The sequence below is a fragment of the Callorhinus ursinus genome, unplaced genomic scaffold (genome assembly GCF_003265705.2).
Source record: "Callorhinus ursinus isolate GAN/ISIS: 27379988/994484 unplaced genomic scaffold, GSC_fseal_2.0 scaffold38, whole genome shotgun sequence".
NCBI lineage: Eukaryota > Metazoa > Chordata > Mammalia > Carnivora > Otariidae > Callorhinus > Callorhinus ursinus.
This window is the reverse complement of record NW_027397100.1, coordinates 9,616,345-9,635,448: the sequence shown is the minus strand read 5'-3', so window position 1 is coordinate 9,635,448 and position 19,104 is coordinate 9,616,345. Positions and strand designations below refer to the sequence as shown.

The following is a 19,104-nucleotide window of genomic DNA, read 5'->3' as shown; positions in this document are numbered from 1 at the left end:
CTCATGCTCTCTCTCTATCATTATCTCTCTCAATAAATAAATAAAAACCTTTAAAAAAGAAAAAGGAATGAGATCTTGCCATTTGCAACGACGTGGATGGAACTGGAGTGTGTTATGCTGAGTGAAATAAGTCAATCAGAGAAAGACATGTATCATATGACCTCACTGATATGAGGAATTCTTAATCTCAGGAAACAAACTGAGTGTTACTGGAGTGGTTGGGGGTGGGAGGGATGGGGTGGCTGGGTGATAGACATTGGGGAGGGTATGTGCTACGGTGAGTGCTGTGAATTGTGCAAGACTGGTGAATCACAGATCTGTACTTCTGAAACAACGCAACATATGTTAAGAAAAAAGAAAAAGAAAAGATAGCAGGAGAGGAAGAATGAAGGGGAGTAAGTCAGAGGGGGAGACGAACCATGAGAGATGATGGACTCTGAAAAACAAACAGGGTTCTAGAGGGGAGGAGTGTGGGGGATGGGTCAGCCCGGTGATGGGTATTGAAGAGGGCACATTCTGCATGGAGCACTGGGTGTTATGAACAAACAATGAATCGTGGAACACTACATCAAAAACTAATGATGTAATATATGGTGATTAACATAACAATAAAAAATTTTTTAAAAAAGGCAGGGCTGAAAAAGAACAAGATCCATGTGAAAGTTGGAGGACTAAAAGACATGGACCCATGTTAGGTATATGTCCCTCCCACCAGGTCCAGACATAGTAATGTCTGTTGCTGTGTATGTCATCTTTTGGGGTCCAGCTTCACTCAACCTATTGAAAGAGGATCTTGGAATTGAGCTGTGGTTGAAAACACCAGCTATGGAATTCTGAAAAAGCTCCCTAGGAGATTGTTGCTTGCCTAGGGGGAGAAATACAGGTCAATGTTGACAGGTATACAAAGGATATTCTGACCTCACTAATATTCTTTAAGACTAAAAGCTTAGGGGCACCTGGTGGCTCAGTTGGTTGGCCAACTGCCTTTGGCTCAGGTCATGATCCTGGGGTCCTGGGATGGAGCCCTGCATCAGGCTCCCTGATCAGCAAGAGTCTGCTTCTCCCCCTCCCCCTGCTCACACTCTCTCTCACTCACTCTCTCTTTCAAATAAATAAATAAAATCTCAAAAAAAAAAAAAAAAAGACTAACAACTTAAGGTTAAGAGTAAAGATTTTGGAGTCAGACAGACCCAGGTACTAGCTGAATGATTCCAGACAAGTTAGCCTCTATAAACCCACCACACAGAAGGGTCTTGGTCTCAACTTATTTCACAGTACAATGCACAAGGCACCACCTGGAGGGCTTACTAAAATGCTGATTATGGGCCACACTCCCACAATTTCTGATTTGGCAGTTCTGGGATGGGGTCCGAGAATCTGCATCTCTAATCAAGTTCCTAGGTGATGTGGCTGCTGGTGGTCCAGACACAGACGTTGTGAACCACTGTCCTAGCACACAGCGAGGACACAGTAGATGAATATTCAGATATTCTGATAGCTAATAAAGTACTTTCTGCACTCCCCCCACCCCAACCCCTGCCTCAGGAGTTCTCAACCGGTTCCAACTTGCCATATAGCCTTAGAAAATCTTTTCCCCTCTTTGGATCTCAGGTCTCATATTTGCCAAAAGAGTATACTGGGCCAAGATGAGACACTAAATTGATACAGAAAACAGTTTACATCCTCAACAGGGTCCTACGGAACTTGCAGGGGTTAGGGGAGAAAATGACCAAGCGCTCAATCCTGAGGGAGCCGCTGGGGACTTCCGGGGAGCCAGTTTTGGGCTTCGAAGGACGCGGAAAAACAGGGCCCCGTTCTACCCCACGGCTCTAGCGGACGAACCGTGGAGGGCTGAGCGACGCTCAAGTCTAACCTCGGCTCTCTGACGCCGTTCTCCAGTCCCCACAGCGCCTCCTCGCGCTCGCGTCACCATCCCCACCTAGATTGTCCCTTCCCACTCACCCTACCGTGCGCCTGGCGGAAACTTGCCGTCACTTCCGTCACGCGTAGAGCGCTTGCGCCGAGGGGACGACTGCGCTTTCCCTCGGATGGCTGCACGGCTGTCGATTGGCTGCGTGGGTTCGTCGGCGGGAGGACGCGCTGCGCTGCGCTGCGTTGCTCCTCCCTCCGCAGCGCCAGGTCTCGGCTGAGCTAGAGAGCGAGCCGAGCCGGCGTTTTGGCCGAGTGAAGGCAGCAGCAGCGCGCTACCGAACCTGACCACTGATTCTGTCGCTGTCGCCGCCGCCGCCCGGCGCGCCGTGACGCGCGACTCCAGAGCCCGACACCTTTTGGCCTGGCCCGCGCGCCCCAGGCCCGGCCCGGGCGGCGCGACGGGAGGATGAGCGGCGGGCGGCGAAAGGAGGAGCCGCCTCAGCCGCAGCTGGCCAACGGGGCCCTTAAAGTCTCTGTCTGGAGCAAGGTGCTGCGGAGCGACGCGGCCTGGGAGGACAAGGTGCGGTGGGACCTGGCGAGGGCGCAGGTTAGAGGAGCCGGCTGGGACCCGGGGACGAATGGACAGGCTCGAGCCTGCCCCTGCCCGGCCTGGGCGCGGCCGAGTGTTTGGATTGGGGAGGTGTGGGAGGGGTGCGGGTGGCACAAAGGTGTCGGGACGAACTTGGCGGGCCCGGCGGGCCTGATAGCCGGGCTCGGAGCTCACCGCGGAGTGGCCTAAGCGTGAAGCCGCCTGGGTCACGCGGGAAGCAGCGAGAAGGGGGCACGGGAGTTGGCACCCGCGGGCAGGGCGTGTGCCTGAACGGCGAGAGTGAGCTGAATTCGACCTCCGCCTTTTACTGCCAGTAGGATTTTCAGTAAGTGACTTGTCTTTTCCGAACTAACTACTTAATACCGTCGTTAGCACGAACAGGAACGGTAACAGTCTTCCACTGAAGACTCTGCCGGGTGCTCTCTCCACGCATTATCTCACTGAATTCTCAGAACAGCTCTGAAGTGGGGTACCGTGGTGCAGGAAAGCGTTGAGCACGTGATGAGGCTCACTAACGGTGAGCTGCCATTGCTTTTTTATTGAATGAGAAATACCAAATGCCTTAATAATTGCGAGAGGGGAGACCGAGACCACCTCAGAGGTGTGTGAGAGAGGGAGGGAGAGGGGGAAGCCACCAAATGTTTGTGAGAAACGGTTGGGGCTTCAAGATGTTTTCACTGGTCACACAATTTCAGAAGATCTGGGTGTAGGCACTCCCCAACTCTGCTTCATGATCTGGAAGGGACCAAAACAGACAGCTTGATTCCAGTTGGCCTGAAAAGAATGTTACTTGCAGTTTTTCCCTTGTTTTTCTGGACCGATTAAGTGGGTTCTCCTTCCTGGAGTTCCTTTAAGGCGAGGGGGTGGGGGGTGGGGAATGGGAGGTACTTCCTGAAGGTGCCCTTGTCCTGCCCCCAGCCCTGCCCAGTTCTTGTAAAACCTTTCTGATCTGCTGTGTCATTTCTTTCTTTCATTCTTGTACAAGGACTGGTTTCTGCAATCTGGGGCAGGTCAGAAACCTGAGTCTTTAATGTCCTTGTATGAAAATCAGATATGCTGGGACCAGCCTTCAGCACTTTTGTTTCTAATTCCTTTCTTCTTTGTGACTTAGTCCAAATTCAGTGTGCAGGAAGATGGTGCTGAGTCGGTTAATAGCCCTTCTGCCTATGCATAGTCTGTCTAGATCTCTTCTCTGAGGGTCAGACAAGAGTGTTCTGTGGCCAGTAGCACAGTTACTATCACAGGCATTTCATCACAGGCCATTTCATTTTTGAAGCTTCTAAAAAAAGTAAATTTTTCTAAAATTTTTACTTAGCACACAGGCCCAGAAGTCATCACTTAAGAGAACTAAGTATGTCGTTTTTGTTTTTAAACCACGTTTTAGTATAAAACGTGGAGATAAGAAAACTACATACTATTGCTCTTGGAGAAATTTCTCTGGAAGATGTGTTTATGGCAGAAAGCTTTTTTATTCCTCACCTGTTACAGAGGCTCGCATGTGGCACCCACCGCAGATAATGCATGCATTCTCTTTCTTTCTACAGGATGAATTTTTAGATGTGATCTACTGGTTCCGACAGATCATTGCTGTGGTCCTAGGTGTCATCTGGGGAGTCTTACCATTGCGGGGTTTCTTGGGAATAGCAGGGTAAGTCTTGGGTATGTTCCATTTTCATGATGTCATTTCAAATAGAGATTTTGTTTCTTTTTTATGGAAAAGGCCATTGCTAAGTTGGAGGATATATATAGATAGATATAATAAGTATATATATGTATAGTATATATCTCTATATGTATATAGTTTTGTTTTGTTTTGTTTATTTTTTAAAGATGACTGTGTGTGTTGTGTGAGAGAAATTAAAAAGGCAAAAAAGTAGCCCCATGATGGCACTCCTGGGTCTGGTGCAGCACTCCTCAGTTCAGCAGGCCTGGGAGCATCTTAGCTTAGATATGTTATGTTTCCAGATACTGGACTGGGCCAGTCTGTTCATTTATGGGTCCAGAGGGATCTCATGCAAGAGGCTACTGCATTGCCTGTTGGTGGCAGGCATCTAGTTCTGGCATGACCTTTGTACCAGTGGAAATTTGGAAAGTAGAGGAACTTCTGTACTCGATGACCACTCCCTTATGACTGACACTATGCTAGATGTCTTGAATCTTGGCTTTGACAGAAGTTATTTCGGATCCCTTTTTAAAGATTTTTTTTTTTTAATTTGACAGAGAGAGACACAGTGAGAGAGGGAACACAAGCAGGGGGAGTGGGAGAGGGAGAAGCAGGCTTCCCGCTGAGCAGGGAGCCCGATGCGGGGCTTGATCCCAGGAGGCAGACACTTAACGACTGAGCCACCCAGGCGCCCCCATATCCCTACTTTTTAAAAGCAGTGAGAAAGTAGAAGGTTAGGCCCTCCACTTTTTACTGTTTCCATGGCCAGTGGCAGCACAATTGACACCTACCCCTGGTCTTGGCTCAGCTTGTTAACAAGCAACTGAAAGTGACGAGTCCACATGCCTACCAGACTGAATTAAAAGGATGTGTAGGAGGGGCGCTTGGGTGGCTCAGTTGTTAAGCATCTGCCTTCGGCTCAGGTCATGATCCCAGGGTCCTGGGTTGGAACCCAGCATCGGGCTCCCTGCTCGGCGGGAGGCCTGCTTCTCCCTCTCCCACTCTCTCTGCTTGTATTCCTGCTCGCGCTTGCTCTCTCTCTCTGTGTCAAATAAATAAATAAAATCTTAAAAAAAAAAAAAGGATGTGTAGGAGTTGTCTCGATAGGAATTGTGGGTAAGCTACAGTGGGAAATGGACAGGCAAGCTTGTGAGCTTTTTTTTTCCCCCCCACACAGGAACTGTGATCCTTAACCATGGAACATCACATTGGTTGTTTTAGGGGTGAACACATCTCTTATTTCGTCACTCTAGGGTGAAAAGGGTGAAACAGATTTCAAATTCATTTGAGTTCCTTATTTTCTCAGAAGATAACCCAAAAGGAATATACAGTCTTCTCTTCTAACTAAAAAGGTTTTTGATTTGTGATACTGAGCAAAACATTTGTCCAAGGAAAGGAGTAAGAGTTTATGTTATGCTCTGCCTAACCTTGATGGGAGTGCACATGTGATGAGTTCTGAGTGATGGTGAGGAGACACAGGACCTGGGTTCATAAGGTCTTCCCCAGTTGGAGGAAGTGTATAGATACTCTTCTGGAATGTTGGTCATCCCATTTGAGCTTTCTGTGAAAGAAAAGGCAAACGAGGAAAGGTCAGAGAAAGGGGGAAGGCAGTCTAAAGACAAGAGGGAGTCTCTCATCTTCCCAAGGCCACTTTTCTAGGAGAGAAGAACACTGATTCAGACCCCTTGCCCCCATCTCATCTTGCTGATTCCTAAGAGATTTCTCTGAAATCACCCAATCTAGGAATAATATAACAAAGACCAGAGTTAGTTTAGTATCCTTCCCACTGTGGCAGATGAGTTAAGCTGCTTAGAGATCTCTTTTTTCTTTTTTTCTTTTAACTGTAAAAAGCTCTGGATTCAAGTTCCAGCTCTGCCACTTTCAAGCTACATAATTTTGGGCTCATCTCTCTAAGCTTCCATTCTCTCATCATTAAAAGGGGGCACTAAAAGTGCCCTCCTCATAAGATGGATGTGTGAACTAAATAATGCAAGTAAATTCCTAAATGTAGTGCTTAGTACGTCATATTGCACTCCATAAATGGTTCACTGCAGTCATATGATTAGCTTTACAAAGAGTGCTAAAAATCGCTGTTGAAAAAACAGGAAAGGAGGTATTTGGGAGTGAATTCACCTTGGAGTGGCTCACCCATAGTGCTGCGTTCTCAGGACTGCCTGTTTCCTGGGGTTCGGTCCCCTGCTGTCCTGCCAGAGCCAGTTTCTCTCACTCCAAACAAATCTCTTCCCTCCTTTGGTTGGCACCTTTTCCCTTGCTCTTGGAAAGGGCCCAAGGACATTGATTTTTCCACACACACTCCCTCTCTTCCATCTGTCTGACCCAGTTGCCTGGGCTTAGGGCAGGACTGCTCTGGTGCTCCATTCTGGTGACCCTCTTCTCTCCACTTTCTGCCTTAACTACCCTCTGTCTGGGCTCCACCTTGGCTTCTCTTCATTTCTGGTGTGGTGACAGTGAGGGCATATTAAGATAAAACCATTTTCTCCATTCTCATTATTTATAATTTGCCTGAGAACTGAGTGGTGGTTCTGCTCTGCAGAGGTTTTGTGTCATCTATTCTTGCCTCTCTGTCTCTCATAGAGCCTGGCATAATGATTAATAGGTGTTCAGTGAATGCTTGTTAAAATTTTTTAAAACCTGAAATGAATTCCCACTGATCCTTGAAAGCAGGGTCATACCTTACTGTTGTCATGTAGCCTCCCAGCTCTGAAATCAGAGTATTTGTTAGAGGTTCGTTATTTTGTTAAAATTCTGAATTTTTTAGGATAGAGTTTTAAAAGTGCATTGGAGAGTCTTTGTAAGGTTTTTCCCCCACCCCCAATCCACGTTCATTTCTTTGTCTATACATCTGTGTAATTCTCTCCCCCATTTACAATACAGGATTTATGCCCATCTTTTTTTTTTTTTTTAAGATTTTATTTATTTATTTGATAGACGGCGAGGGAGGGACAGGCTTCCTGTGGCGCACGGAGCCCTGTGCGGGGCTCGATCCCAGGACCCTGGGATCATGACCTGAGCCGAAGGCAGATGCTTAATGACTGAGCCACCCAGGCATCCCTGGATGTATGCCCCCCTTTTTTTTTTCTTAACGATTTTATTCATTGACGAGAGAGACAGAGAACAAGCAGGGGGAGGGGGAGAGGCAGAGGGAGAGGGAGAAGCAGATTCCCGGCAGAGCAAGGAGCCTGATGTGGGACTCGATCCTAGGACCCCGGGATCATGACCTGAGCCAAAGGCAGATGCTTAACCATCTGAGCCACCCAGGCGCCCATGTATGCCCATCTTTAAAGCTCAGTTTGAGCTCCTCCAGTCCTTTCCTGAGCCCTCCCCCTTGACCACCAGACGTTTGAAGGCCTTTGTTTCTGTGACTTCACTTGCTACTTAGTGTGTGACCCTTGGAAGGCAGGGGCCCAGTTAGCTCTTTTCTCTCTCTCATCCCTTATTTCCTCTTTTCCTTGTATTTCCCTATATCATATCACTAAGCACTTTTATCGGCAGAGACTCAAAATGAGTCTCAGCTATTCTCCAGCCCTAGCTTATTAGGTGAGTCCCAGAGTAACATTTCTGAGTCCTGCTAGTAATCTCTGTCTGGAACCACTAACAGCCTGTCCAAAATGAAGCTCCATGGGGCACCTGGGTGGCTCAGTTGGTTGAGCGCCCAGCTCTGGATTTCAGCTCAAGTCATGATATCAGGGTCCTCGGATTAAGCCCTGCATTGGCCTCTGTGCTCAGCAGGCAGTCTGCTTGAGGATTCTCTCTCCCTCTTCTGCCCTTCCCCCTACTCACGCATGCGTGCTCTCTCTAAAATACATAAATCAGGGCGCCTGGGTGGCTCAGTCGGTTAAGTGACTGCCTTCGGCTCAGGTCATGATCCTGGAGTCCCGGGATTGAGTCCCGCGTCGGGCTCCCTGCTCAGCAGTGAGTCTCCTTCTCCCTTGGACCCTCCCCCATCTCATGCTCTCTCTATCTCATTCTCTCTCTCAAATAAATAAATAAATAATCTTTAAAAAAATAAAATACATAAATCAGTCTTTCAAAAACAAAACAAAAATGAAACTCCTGACAGAGGCAGCCAGATTGGCTAGGTCCCAAGATTTCTGGCAGAAGATAAGGATGTGGCCACAACATGACCAAGCCAGGGACTGTATTTTGTGTGAAATCCAAGAAAAACCTGCTTTTCTGACTCCCTGCCTGTTACTGGAACCATTATACTCCCAGACCCTTAGGCTTGAAGCCTTTGAGTCTCTTACCTCCCTATTCAGCCATTTTCCCAGTCCCTGTCCTCAAGCTTTATTTCTGCTCATGTCATAAAACATGGTACAAGTCTAAACCAGTCTCCCAGCCTCTGTTCCCCCTACTCATGAGAAAGCCTATACTCTCCTCACAAACTAGACTTCTGGGATGCCTGGCTGGCCCAGCCAGTAGAGCATGCGACTCTTGGTCTCAGGGTTATGGGTTCGAGCCCCTGGTTGGGTATAGAGATTACTTAAAAATAAAATCTTTAAAACAAAAACAAAAAAACTAGACTTCTGCTGTATGTATACTCTGTCTCATGCTCCAACAGCCCCAGGGTCTGCCCCCTACCCCTTATACTGATGAACACTCCTCAGCATCATTGTACTGCCCTGCCCCACACCAGCCCACACTTCATCCATTAGGAGGAACTAGTTCTTTGCATTTTCCCCAACCCAGCCTTCAGGAGCAGTGTGGCTTAAAACATACAGTCCCCCATTGGATTAGATTCTGTAACTTGGAAGATAATAAAGTGTTGATCACTCTATAAAAATTCCTACATGATGACTGTACCAAGAGATAAGTAGATCAGGGTGATAACATTACACCTCATTGCATTCTAAATGCTTCATTAGTTAAATACAATATGGGGGATCAAAGACCTCCCTGGAGGTGCTCACAAACCTGTGGTTTCAGTTCCATGCTCACGGCTGTTTTTGGCCTCCTAATAGATAGCTGAGGTAGAGCAGCAATTGTCAGTGTTCACCTCTGCATCAAGTGCAGTAGCTGACAGTGGATATCTGGAAATTGTCTCCCATTGGGATTGAATGCAGGAGCTGCTTTAGTATGCTTGCTTGTTCCACTAGGCCGTGAAGCAGCAGCCTGACATGTATTTGTCCCGTGGCCACCCCACCCCAACTGGAGCTACTTGGAGGCCCATGTCAGGTACTAGTCCTGGTTTGGGATGGTTTGGCTACCATTCTCTCTTATTTTGAGAGAGCTTGGAGAACTTTTATGTGCTTTTAAATTTTTTTTAAAAATTTTTGCTGGGCATCTAAATAAAAGTTGCTCTTTATGTCTCTAGCTCAACCATTGGGCAGTTCCATTGAGGGTCTAGGTCCATGTATTATTTTTCACTTGCCCCCATAATACAAATACTTAACTGTGCAACGTCCTGGTAAGGCTGGACTGTGGTAGTGGAGTTCTAAGTCTTCTGAGCTCATAGTTTGTGTTCGGTGCTTGTCCTCCCTCCAGATTCTGCCTGATCAATGCAGGAGTCCTGTATCTCTACTTCAGCAACTACCTACAGATAGATGAGGAAGAATATGGTGGCACATGGGAGCTCACAAAAGAAGGGTTTATGACATCTTTTGCCTTGTTCATGGTATGTATAGCTGTTATATAGTAAATCCTGTTGTTTCTCAAGGGGAGCACACTGATTGGGTTACGCTTTGTGATTGGGGTGTACCATTTTTCAAAAGGTTCCAGGGATTGGAGGGCATTTCCTCCATCAGTCCAGTTGTCCCAAAAGATGTGGTGTGGTACACTGTCGTCTCCCTATTGGTGTACACACCCAGGGCCTGTCATCAGCTTCTACATCTGATTCTCAAATGTGGTTGTGTAGTAGAAACTAGGAAACATTTAAAAATATGTTTATGGCATTCATAATAGCTGAAAAAGCGCAAACAACCGTCACCTTGTCAGTAGATAAATAAAATGTTGTATATCCATATGGTATTCGACCATAAAAAGGAATAAAGTACTGGTAGGGGCTACAACTTTGATGAATTTTGAAAATGTTATGCTGAGTGAAAGAAGCCAGACACAAAACATGTTACGTGATTCCATTTATGTAAATGTCCAGAATAGGCAAATCCACACAGATAAAAAAGTAGATTAGTGGTTGCCAGTGACTGGGGTGGGGGGGGGTGGACAGGGAAATGGGAAGAAACTGAGGATGATGAAAACGTTCCAGAATCAGCGTGATTTTTGCACAACTCTGTGAATATACTAAAAATCTCTGTATTGTATATATATATATTTTTTTTTTTTTCCTACTATATACTTCAGAAGGTGAACTTTATGTGCAACGTCCTGGTAAGGACAGTCCATATGAACATATGAAATATGAATCATATCTTGAGATTAATTTTTAAAAAATTATAGACTCTGGTCCAAATCAGTAAAATCAAAATCTCTGGGCAGGGGTGCCTGGGCATACATATGTATTAACGGTCCCAGGAGATTACAGTGAATAACCAGTTTTGAGAACCTCTGCTTTATTTGATAAGAAGCTGACAGGGTATGGTGGTGGTTTGTTTTTCACATTTGTTGCTAATCCTAACCCTTTACCTGTATCATTTCCACATCTATAACTCCACTCCCTGGTGCTCCAGTTGCTATTTGGTTGAGAGAGGGAAGCTTGTCCATGGTCTCTTTGGTAGCACTGGTGGGTGATCCTGTGCTCTGTCAGAGACAACTTGATTTCAGTGAAATTATTTAGGCCTCCCGGCTGATTGCATTGAATAACCCCTGGGAAGCCCACTGTGCACACATTCTTTGACATTTTTGTTTTGTGGAATAGGTGCCTGTGTTGACCCAGGTGACCTATGACCATTGCTTTTCTCCTCTCTAGGTCATTTGGATCATTTTTTACACTGCCATCCACTATGACTGATGGTGTACAGACCCCACCTACTCTCTGTCCGGTCCAGAGGACCCTCATAGTTACAGCACAGAAACATGATTGTAGGGACACCCCAGCCACGTGGAACCTGGAAGACCCATGTTTTCTGGACCAAGAATCATTGTGTTGGGCATCAGTGTCTTCTGCAAGGGTTGTGATCTGAAACTTTTTAAAGAACCATCCGCCTTTTGGGGAAGCATTTCTGAATTGTCCATCACCAACCATTTCTTCTTGGATATCATCATGAAACACCTGTTTGCTGATCGGAGCTGTCATTTAATTTGATGCACCTCTGGATCCGGATGAAACATTAAATTGTCTTCCTCACTTCTCCCTCAGGTGTACAGTTTTTAAACTATCAGTGGCATTTCAAGTCTTCTGAAAACAGAGTGGCAGTATGTGCGTGGTCCATAGCACAGTACAAGCAGCATCTAATAAGTTTTCATTGTAGAATGTTTTCAGGTACTTGAATAAATCAAATCTTTAATTGAGAACCTGTTGATGATACCTGTTAAAGCCTTTCCCACATCACCTCTAGCCTCAGAACCCTGCCCTCCACCCTCATCCCTCTTCCTCCTCTCCTGTCCCTGCTCCTTTAGTAGCTCCAGCCAGGCCTCTCTTCCTTAATGGGCAGCAGGGAAATCAGGGGCTGGAGTTGGTGTAGGCTGTGGCCTTAGCTTTGTGGAGAGAGGCTTACTGACTTCTGATGCCCCTGCCAGGTGCTGAGAGACATGTGTGCTAGACCTAGAAGGTGCCATTTTGTGTTTGGCCACAAGATGGCAAGGCCACTGTAGCCAGGAAAGCTTAGGCAGGTTCAAATGATAAGCTACAAAATGAAATAGAGATCTTGGAGCTAGGACTGTCCAGAGAAGAGGTTTGATGGGGCTGTTTGAGAACATTGACTGTCAGAGGTCCCCTTTGCTCTGGGGGGCCAGGTGGAGGCTGGACATTCCGGTTCTGTTGCTGTGGGAAGACATCCATCCCTTTGCTTTCCTGTCCCTTCTAGGCCACAGTCCTACCTTCTGAAGTATGGTATTCTGAGTGAGACTTGTAGATTCTCTTTAAATGTTTTTTTTTTTTTCTTCTTGATGCTAGTGGTTGTTTCTACCTAGTGGGTGGAACTGTGGGGGTGTAGAAGGGGACACAATGGGCAGGGGAGGAAGATGGTTCTGGAAATCCCAAACTCAGGTCAAATTGTGTCAAACCCCAGAGGCCTAGTCTCTTTAGAGCCCTGTCCCTGTTCTCAGCTGGTCTGTAATTGAACTAGAGGTTGCAGGTGGGTTCATGGCATTGGGAGAGGGTTAAGTGACTTCTTAGGGCTGAGACAGGAAGGAGCAAAGGATACAAGTGGGACCCTGAATTTGCCTCTGGAGTGCTCAGGCTGAGCTGAGCTGGGGGTCTAGGTGCTGCAGCGTTGTATTCCCTTTTGGCCTCTGCTTTGGGCCATGGCATCATCCAGGGAGCTGTCATCAGTCAGGCTGATGTAGGAGCTGATGGCCTCCCGGAGCCCCTCACTGAGGAGAGGGGACTCCCCTAAGGCAGGTGCTTCAGAGAACAGGAGGGAGCTGTGGAGAGGGGAAGAGAGTTGGGTCACGGAGCCTCATCTTCCTCCCTGCTCTCACCACAGTTCAAGTTCACACCACCTGAAAACTCCCACTGGCTCCCCGTTCTCTGTCAGATAAAACCCCAGCTTGACTTTTCCATTCAGGACTGGTGCTTTCTGTTCTACCCCATCTTGTCTGACCTTCCATCCTGGCCATCTTGGCCATCTGGGCATGCCCTCTATTCACTCCATCTTTCTCCTTCCTGCCAGTCCCCCTACAGTCCTGCTGAGCCTGGCTTGGTCTCTACGAGGTCAGTTAGTACTCACTGGCTCGCCAGTGTCCCCAAAGGTGACAGGCTCATTTGGGGTTGTGGGTTCCCAGGGGTGGGTCCTTCTTTCTCCTTTGTTCTCCCTTCATGTGTCAGGGGTCCCCTTACCTGTCCAGCTCTTTCCAATTGAGTGGTGCCCTCTGCACAGTCACAGGTAGGGGTATGGACTTGCCAGGGAGTGGGCCAGCCTTGCGCAGGGCACAGGGTTCCTTGAGGAGGCAGCAGATGTCATCTGCCAACTCTGAGAAAGAGACCTAGATCCTTGACATGGCTGACTCCAGCCCTACTTTCCCCTCTAACAACCCCCACCTTCACCCTGACAGTTTTCCCCATTTGCCAGGTGGAGGCATGGTCAAAAAAGAATGATGGGGGCACCTGGCTGGCTCAGTCGGTAGAGACTCATGATCTCAGGGTTGTGAGTTCAGGCTCCACTTTGGGTGTAGAGATTACATTTTAAAAAAAGTGACAGGGCACAAGCCTCAAGCTGTTGATCTAGGGGCTGAGATGCAATCAGCATTCTAGGCTAGGTTTTGAAGATGTAATTTGCTGTGGTTTTGGGTAGTTTGATGGACCTCTTTGAGTGCCAGTTTCTGGTTAGGAAAGTGCTTTAGGAAGAAGAAAGCTAGAAAATACTTCATCTCTACATGTTCTGTCAGTATCTACTGCATGGACCCACCCTCTAGGAAACACCTGATCAGTTTTCCCAGGAGTGGTCTTTCCTTTCTGCCCCTTTGACACTGCCCTCCTGGCTGCATGCTCCAGTCCCTATAACAGGACAGGCACCAGGAAATGCTGAGTCAACTGAATTGCACAACAGCAACAGCTCTGGGCCTAGTTCCTGCGGAGAGAACTGTGCCTGCCATTGAGGTCTTGGACTCAGAACCACATGGGAGATCTATGTGGCTCTGTCAGGGCATGAGATGCAGACAGCTCTCGGCCTATGTTCTTAGCACAGGGACTGCCATGGAGATGGAGAGATCCCTCCTCTGCCTGTCTGGATATTCTCCAGCAGGTAAAGTGTCTAAGGGCACAACTGTCTGCCCCCCAGACTCCACATCCCAGTCTAATGGAAAGGCCGTACCAGAATAGTGATCCACTAGGGCCTGGAGTGAAGGGAAGGTGAGGCGTGGTGAGATATACAGCCAGCCATTATCAAGGCACTGGATCCTGTAGTGTCTGATCCGGTCCCACGATGCAGGGCGGCTAAGGCGGACTGACAGGGAGTAACAACCTGAGGAGGAAAGCGTTTGGGGCAGGATTGAGGCCCTACTGGGACCCATCCCAACCCAAGCTGGGAGAAGAAAGCTGAGATGGCTACTGGGCCCAGACAGAAGGCAAGTGGACAGGAGAGGGATGAAGACTTGCTCTCTTGGCCATAAATGACCACACATTCTTAATTGATAGGGCTCTTGTGAGGATGAAATGAGATCATTCACACAGTGCGCAGCACAGGGGTGGGCACAGTTTACATGAATGTTAAGTGTGGCTATTATAGACTCAAGTGGGCAGAAGTGTTAGAATATGAAAACATGTCAGTAGATGTCAGCAAGGATGTGCTGGTGGGAAGATAAATTAGTACCTCTCCCTCTGCCCCTCGCTGTGCGCTGCCTCTCTCTCTCGCTCTCTCAAATAAATCTTAAAAATAGTTACTGGAGCGCCTGGGTGGCTCAGTTGAGTGTCTTCGGCTCAGGTCATGATCATGGAGTTATGGGATCAAGCCTCACACTGGGCTCCCTGCTCGGGTGGGAGTCTGTTTCTTTCTCTCCCTCTGCCCCTGCTCCTTCTCTCCCTCAATCTCTCTTTCTCTCAAAAAAATAAAATCTTAAAAAAAATAGTTATGTTCTTTGACCACAACAGAATAAAATTATAAATTAACAAAATATCTGGAAAATCCCCAAATACTTGGGAATAACCCAGAAGTCAAAGAAGAAATCACAAGAAAAATTAGCAAATATTTTTAAAGATTTTTATTTATTTGAGAGAGAGGGAGAGAGAGAGCATGAGCAGGCAGGAGGGGCAGAAGGAGAAGCAGGCTCCCCTCCTAGCAGGGAGCCCAACTTGGGACTTGATCCCAGGACCCCGGGACCACGACCCGAGCCAAAGTCAGACTCAACCGACTGAGCCACCCAGGTGCCCATTAGCAAATATTTTTAACCTTTTTTTTTTTTTTTGAGAGAGAGAGAGAGTGCACAAGCAGGAAGGGAGAGGGAGAAGCAGGCTCCCTGAGGAGCAGGGAGCCTAACATGGGGCTCGAATCCAGGACCCTGGGATCATGACCTGAGCCGAAGGCAGACGCTTAGCCAACTGAGCCACCCAGGCGCCCTGTTTTTCTTAAGGAAGCTCTACACCTTGATATTGGTAATTTATTGCCTTTTTTTCCCCTTAATCGGTTTAGTTTGAGGTTTGTCATATTTTTAAGTAATTTCTGTGCCCAACGTGGGGCTTGAACTGAGTAGTCTGAGATAAAGAGTCACATGCTCTACCAACTGAGCCAGCCAGACACCCTTTTTTTTTTTTTTTTAAGATTATTTTGGGGAGGGGGAGGGAAGAGTCTGCCTTCGGCTCAGGAGCCCTGCGTTGGGCTCCCTGCTTAGCGGGGAGCCTGCTTCTCACTCTCCCTCTGCTGCTCTTCCTGTTTATGTTCTCTCACTCTCTCTGTCAAATAAATAAAATCTTTAAAAAAAATGGAACATCAATATAATTCTTATATAAATAGAATAAAGGAGAAAAAACATGATCACCTGAAGAAATGTAGAAAAATCATTTGACAAAATTCAGTACTTACCCTGATAAAAAAACCACCACCACAAAACTACAAACAGAAAGTAATAGTTTCCTATTGCTGCTATAACAAATTACCACAAATTCAGTGGCTTAATCTGAAATGGGTTTCACTGAACTAAAATCAAGGTGTCAGCAGGATTTGTTTCTTCTGCAAGCTCTAGAGAATAATCTATTTTTTGCTTTTCCAGTTCCTAGAAGCCACCTGCATCCCCTAGCTCATGGCTCTTTCTCCATCTTTTTTTTTTTTTTTTAAAGATTTTATTTATTTATTTGAGAAAGAGAGAGCACATGAGAGGGGGGAGGGTCAGAGGGAGAAGCAGACTCCCAGACTCGATCCAGGGACTCCAGGATCATGACCTGAGCTGAAGGCAGTCGCTTAACCAACTGAGCCACCCAGGCGCCCTCTTTCTCCATCTTTAAAGCCAGCAGCATAACATGCATTTCCAATCTCTTTCAAACTCTGATCCTGCTGCCTCTGTCTTATAAAGACCCTTGTAATTTCATTGGGCTCATCTGAATAATCCATGACAATCTCCCCATCTCAAAATCCTCAACTTAGTCACATCTACAAACTCCCTTTTGCAATGTAAGGTAATAATATTCACAAGTTCCAGAGATTAGGACCTGGACATCTTTGCGGGGGCTATTATTCTGCCTACCACAGAAGACTACTTTCAACCTGATATAGAGTATCTGTGAAACATCTATAGGTAATATCATACTTAATAAAGACTGAATTTTTCTTCCTAACATCGGGAACAAAGCAAGAACATTCTCACCACTTTATTCATTGTACTAGAGGTCCTAGGCAGTACAATAAGGCAAGAAAAAGAGCTGAATTCCTGAAATAAGCCCTGAAGGCCAACCAACCCAGCTGAACTAAGTAACCAAGTCCCTATATCCTCTGCATGGTTCTCCAGCCACCTCATGCTGCTCACTGTCACCACAGTTACTAAAACTGGGGAGGGTGGCTACACTGAGTATCTAGCTGGTAGACTCAGGGATAATAAGCTCATCAACTCCATGTGGGGTTGACAACCCCACTGGAGACAGGTCACCTACCAATGCCATCTGTGACTGGCCTTGGGCTGGTATCCCACGTTCCTTCTCACTGCATGTTCCAGCCAGTCCCAAATACCTACTGCTCTCTCCCAGTTGCAGGACATCTGCACTTTAACTCAGACTTCCTGGGGTCAGAGCCCACACACAGCCACATGCTAGAACACCCCTGTTGCCCCATGCTCACTAGCTGTGTCTCCAGGCACATTATTTGACCTCGCAAATCTGTTTCCTCATCTGTAAAGGGGTATAACAATTCTCCCAGTCTCATCAGATCAGCACAAGGTTTCAAGTGGTGAAGCAGGGAAAGCATTTAGCGGTGTCTGGCATGTAGCAAGCACCCAATAACCTGTATCAGGCCTATGCTCCTTTGCTCACACTGTTCCTTTTGTAGGGAACACCCTTCCACCTGAGTAACCACCAGTCTTCTCTTTACAACTCAGTTCTGCTCAGACAACTTCCTTCCAGAACACCTTCCCTGCTGCGGAGAAGCCCCAGCCCTAAGCTTGCCCAGGCAGCAGTGCTTCTGTGGCACCAAGAGTCCTGCTCTGCCATTGCCTGTCCCTCAGCCCAAAACACATATAACCAACCATGAGCCTGCTGAAGGATGGTTGTGATGTATCCTTCCTCCATCTGCCCACTTCAGAAACCTGCAGCACTATGCATCTGTCACTGAACTCTAACCCTGGCGTCAGGCTCACTGCTTCCCTCCTCTCCTACCTCACATACAGCCTGACAGCAAACCCTACTGGCTACATTCAGAACATACCAGAATCCAACCACTTCTCACCTGGGCAGAGCCTGCAACAACCTCCCAGGTGGCTTCCCGCTTCTTCATCACCCCACCCCCAAATCCTCTCTTTGCAGGAGGGATGGGTTTATATCACTCCCACCACAGAGTGAGAACCTAAGTCCCCACCCTGGAAACACCCTGCATGACCTGACTCCCAATGACCTTGCATTGCTGACTCCCAGCACACCTGCCCCTGCTGAGGATGCATCTACCACAGGGCCTCTGTATACCTGCACACGTCCCATGACCCTGTTCCTCTTATGCTGCTTTCTTGTTTCTAGGTGGCACTTACCAAGATCAGACACTTCAGTATTTATGTGTTCATTGTCCATTTTGCCAACTGGTTTGTGGGCAGGGATTTTGCTTTTTATATCGTTGAATCCCCACGGCTTAGAACAATAGTTGGCACAGAGTCACCACACAATATCCATTTGTTGAATGAATGAATGAATGAATCTTTGGGATAAATGCTGGATGGAGCCATGATTACAGGCAATTTGGAGGAGTGTTTTGCCACTATTTGCATGCCTTCCACGGTCTGTGAACACGTGGTATTGGGGGAAAGTCTACCCCAGCTCTTCATCCTTTCCCTTCCCCTCAATGTCCATTCATGCACTCATTCACTCATTCATTTACTCAGTATACATCCCTTGAGCACTGACTACATGCCCTGCACAAGGCCCCACATGGTAAACAGATCTTTGTACTCTGGGAAGGAAGTGCTGTCCTGCCAGCACTTCCCACAGCTGGAATTTTCCTTTATGGTTCCCATTTCAAATACTAGTTCTTGTGCTCTTAGACCACATACCCTAGTTTGTTTTTTTTTCTTTTAAGAACTAAATTTACAGTAGCTACAGAAGTGGTCTAAGAGCAAATGGTGGCAAATAGCCTGGGGAAATAACATTGAAATGGGTCATGAAGGGTGAGTATGAGTTCACCAAGTAGAAAATGGAGGATAGGGCTTTCCAAGGCTGAGGGAGGAATGTGTGCAAGAATGCAGCAGTGGAAAGAGCAAGGTGGTTTTATTCATGAATGTTCTTCTGGGCAGTGGGCCAGAAGAGAGGCTGTGGGAAGGAATAGTAGGAGCTGTGGCTGGGTGCAGGGGCTGGAGGGAGACCCACTGGGAAAAAGGCATGGAAGGTACAATGTCCTGGATTCCAGGAAGCTCTAGCTCCATAGCCAACGTCACATCTTGGCCTGCAGGAACCTCTGGGGTCAGGCACCATGTTTTCCCTGGTGTTCTGATGATGATACCAGGAGGTGGGGTGGGGTCCACAGTGGTATGAGGGATCAGATTGGAAGCTGTGTGTGGGAGGTGGGCCTAGCAGGACCCTCCTGACCTTCCTCTGCTAAGGCCTCTGAGAAGCTGATTGCCTCGGGAATGCTGCACCTTGGACCTTCCACTATCTGCAGCCTGAGGACAAGAACCATGACTTAGCAGGCCTGACTCAGAAGAAATGCTCAACAAATGCTTCCCAGCTGACAGAACGGACAGAAGTGAATCCCTCCGTGGTAGG

General features: G+C 47.3%; 2 protein-coding genes and 1 long non-coding RNA gene across 7 annotated transcripts in view; 1 reads left to right on the top strand and 2 right to left on the bottom strand.

The window, feature by feature from the left end:
• The window catches only part of LOC112827332 (uncharacterized), a 19,215-nt gene extending 17,230 nt beyond the window's left edge, over positions 1 to 1,985 (bottom strand). Inside the window, exon 1 of the long non-coding RNA XR_003209195.2 lies at positions 1,874 to 1,985. This is a non-coding gene — a long non-coding RNA (uncharacterized lncRNA). The remainder of the gene's footprint in view (positions 1 to 1,873) is intronic.
• Positions 1,986 to 2,063: 78 nt separating this feature from the next.
• On the top strand, positions 2,064 to 11,406 carry RAB5IF (RAB5 interacting factor). 2 transcript variants are annotated; one of them, XM_025876691.2, is made up of 4 exons: positions 2,086 to 2,452; positions 4,027 to 4,130; positions 9,648 to 9,777; positions 11,029 to 11,190. In XM_025876691.2, exons 1-4 carry the CDS (start codon positions 2,339 to 2,341, stop codon positions 11,068 to 11,070), a joined length of 390 nt encoding a protein of 129 aa, XP_025732476.1. In that variant the 5' UTR covers positions 2,086 to 2,338; the 3' UTR covers positions 11,071 to 11,190. The 2 variants fall into 2 exon arrangements, with proteins under 2 accessions (XP_025732478.1, XP_025732476.1); XM_025876693.2 differs by lacking the exon at positions 9,648 to 9,777 and having other exon boundaries at positions 2,064 to 2,452; positions 11,029 to 11,406.
• SLA2 (Src like adaptor 2) overlaps positions 10,226 to 19,104 on the bottom strand; it is a 23,756-nt gene continuing 14,877 nt past the window's right edge. For 2 of the 4 annotated variants that reach the window (XM_025875754.2, XM_025875753.2), the window contains exons 6-8: positions 14,033 to 14,182; positions 13,060 to 13,192; positions 10,226 to 12,644 (exon numbers count right to left, since the gene is read on the bottom strand). In XM_025875754.2, the coding sequence (XP_025731539.1) occupies positions 12,479 to 12,644; positions 13,060 to 13,192; positions 14,033 to 14,182 (449 nt within the window). In that variant the 3' untranslated portion in view covers positions 10,226 to 12,478. The remainder of the gene's footprint in view (positions 12,645 to 13,059; positions 13,193 to 14,032; positions 14,183 to 19,104) is intronic. The other 2 variants (XM_025875756.2, XM_025875755.2) reach the window with 2 other exon arrangements.

What these genes read in the sequence shown, in the direction of transcription:
- RAB5IF (XM_025876693.2), top strand. Translation starts at nt 2,339, where the DNA reads ATGAGCGGCGGGCGGCGAAAGGAGGAGCCGCCTCAGCCGCAGCTGGCC. An exon ending in ACGCGGCCTGGGAGGACAAG is followed by an intron (nt 2,453 to 4,026) that starts GTGCGGTGGGAC and finishes TTCTTTCTACAG; the next exon opens with GATGAATTTTTAGATGTGAT. An exon ending in GGTTTCTTGGGAATAGCAGG is followed by an intron (nt 4,131 to 11,028) that starts GTAAGTCTTGGG and finishes TCTCCTCTCTAG; the next exon opens with GTCATTTGGATCATTTTTTA.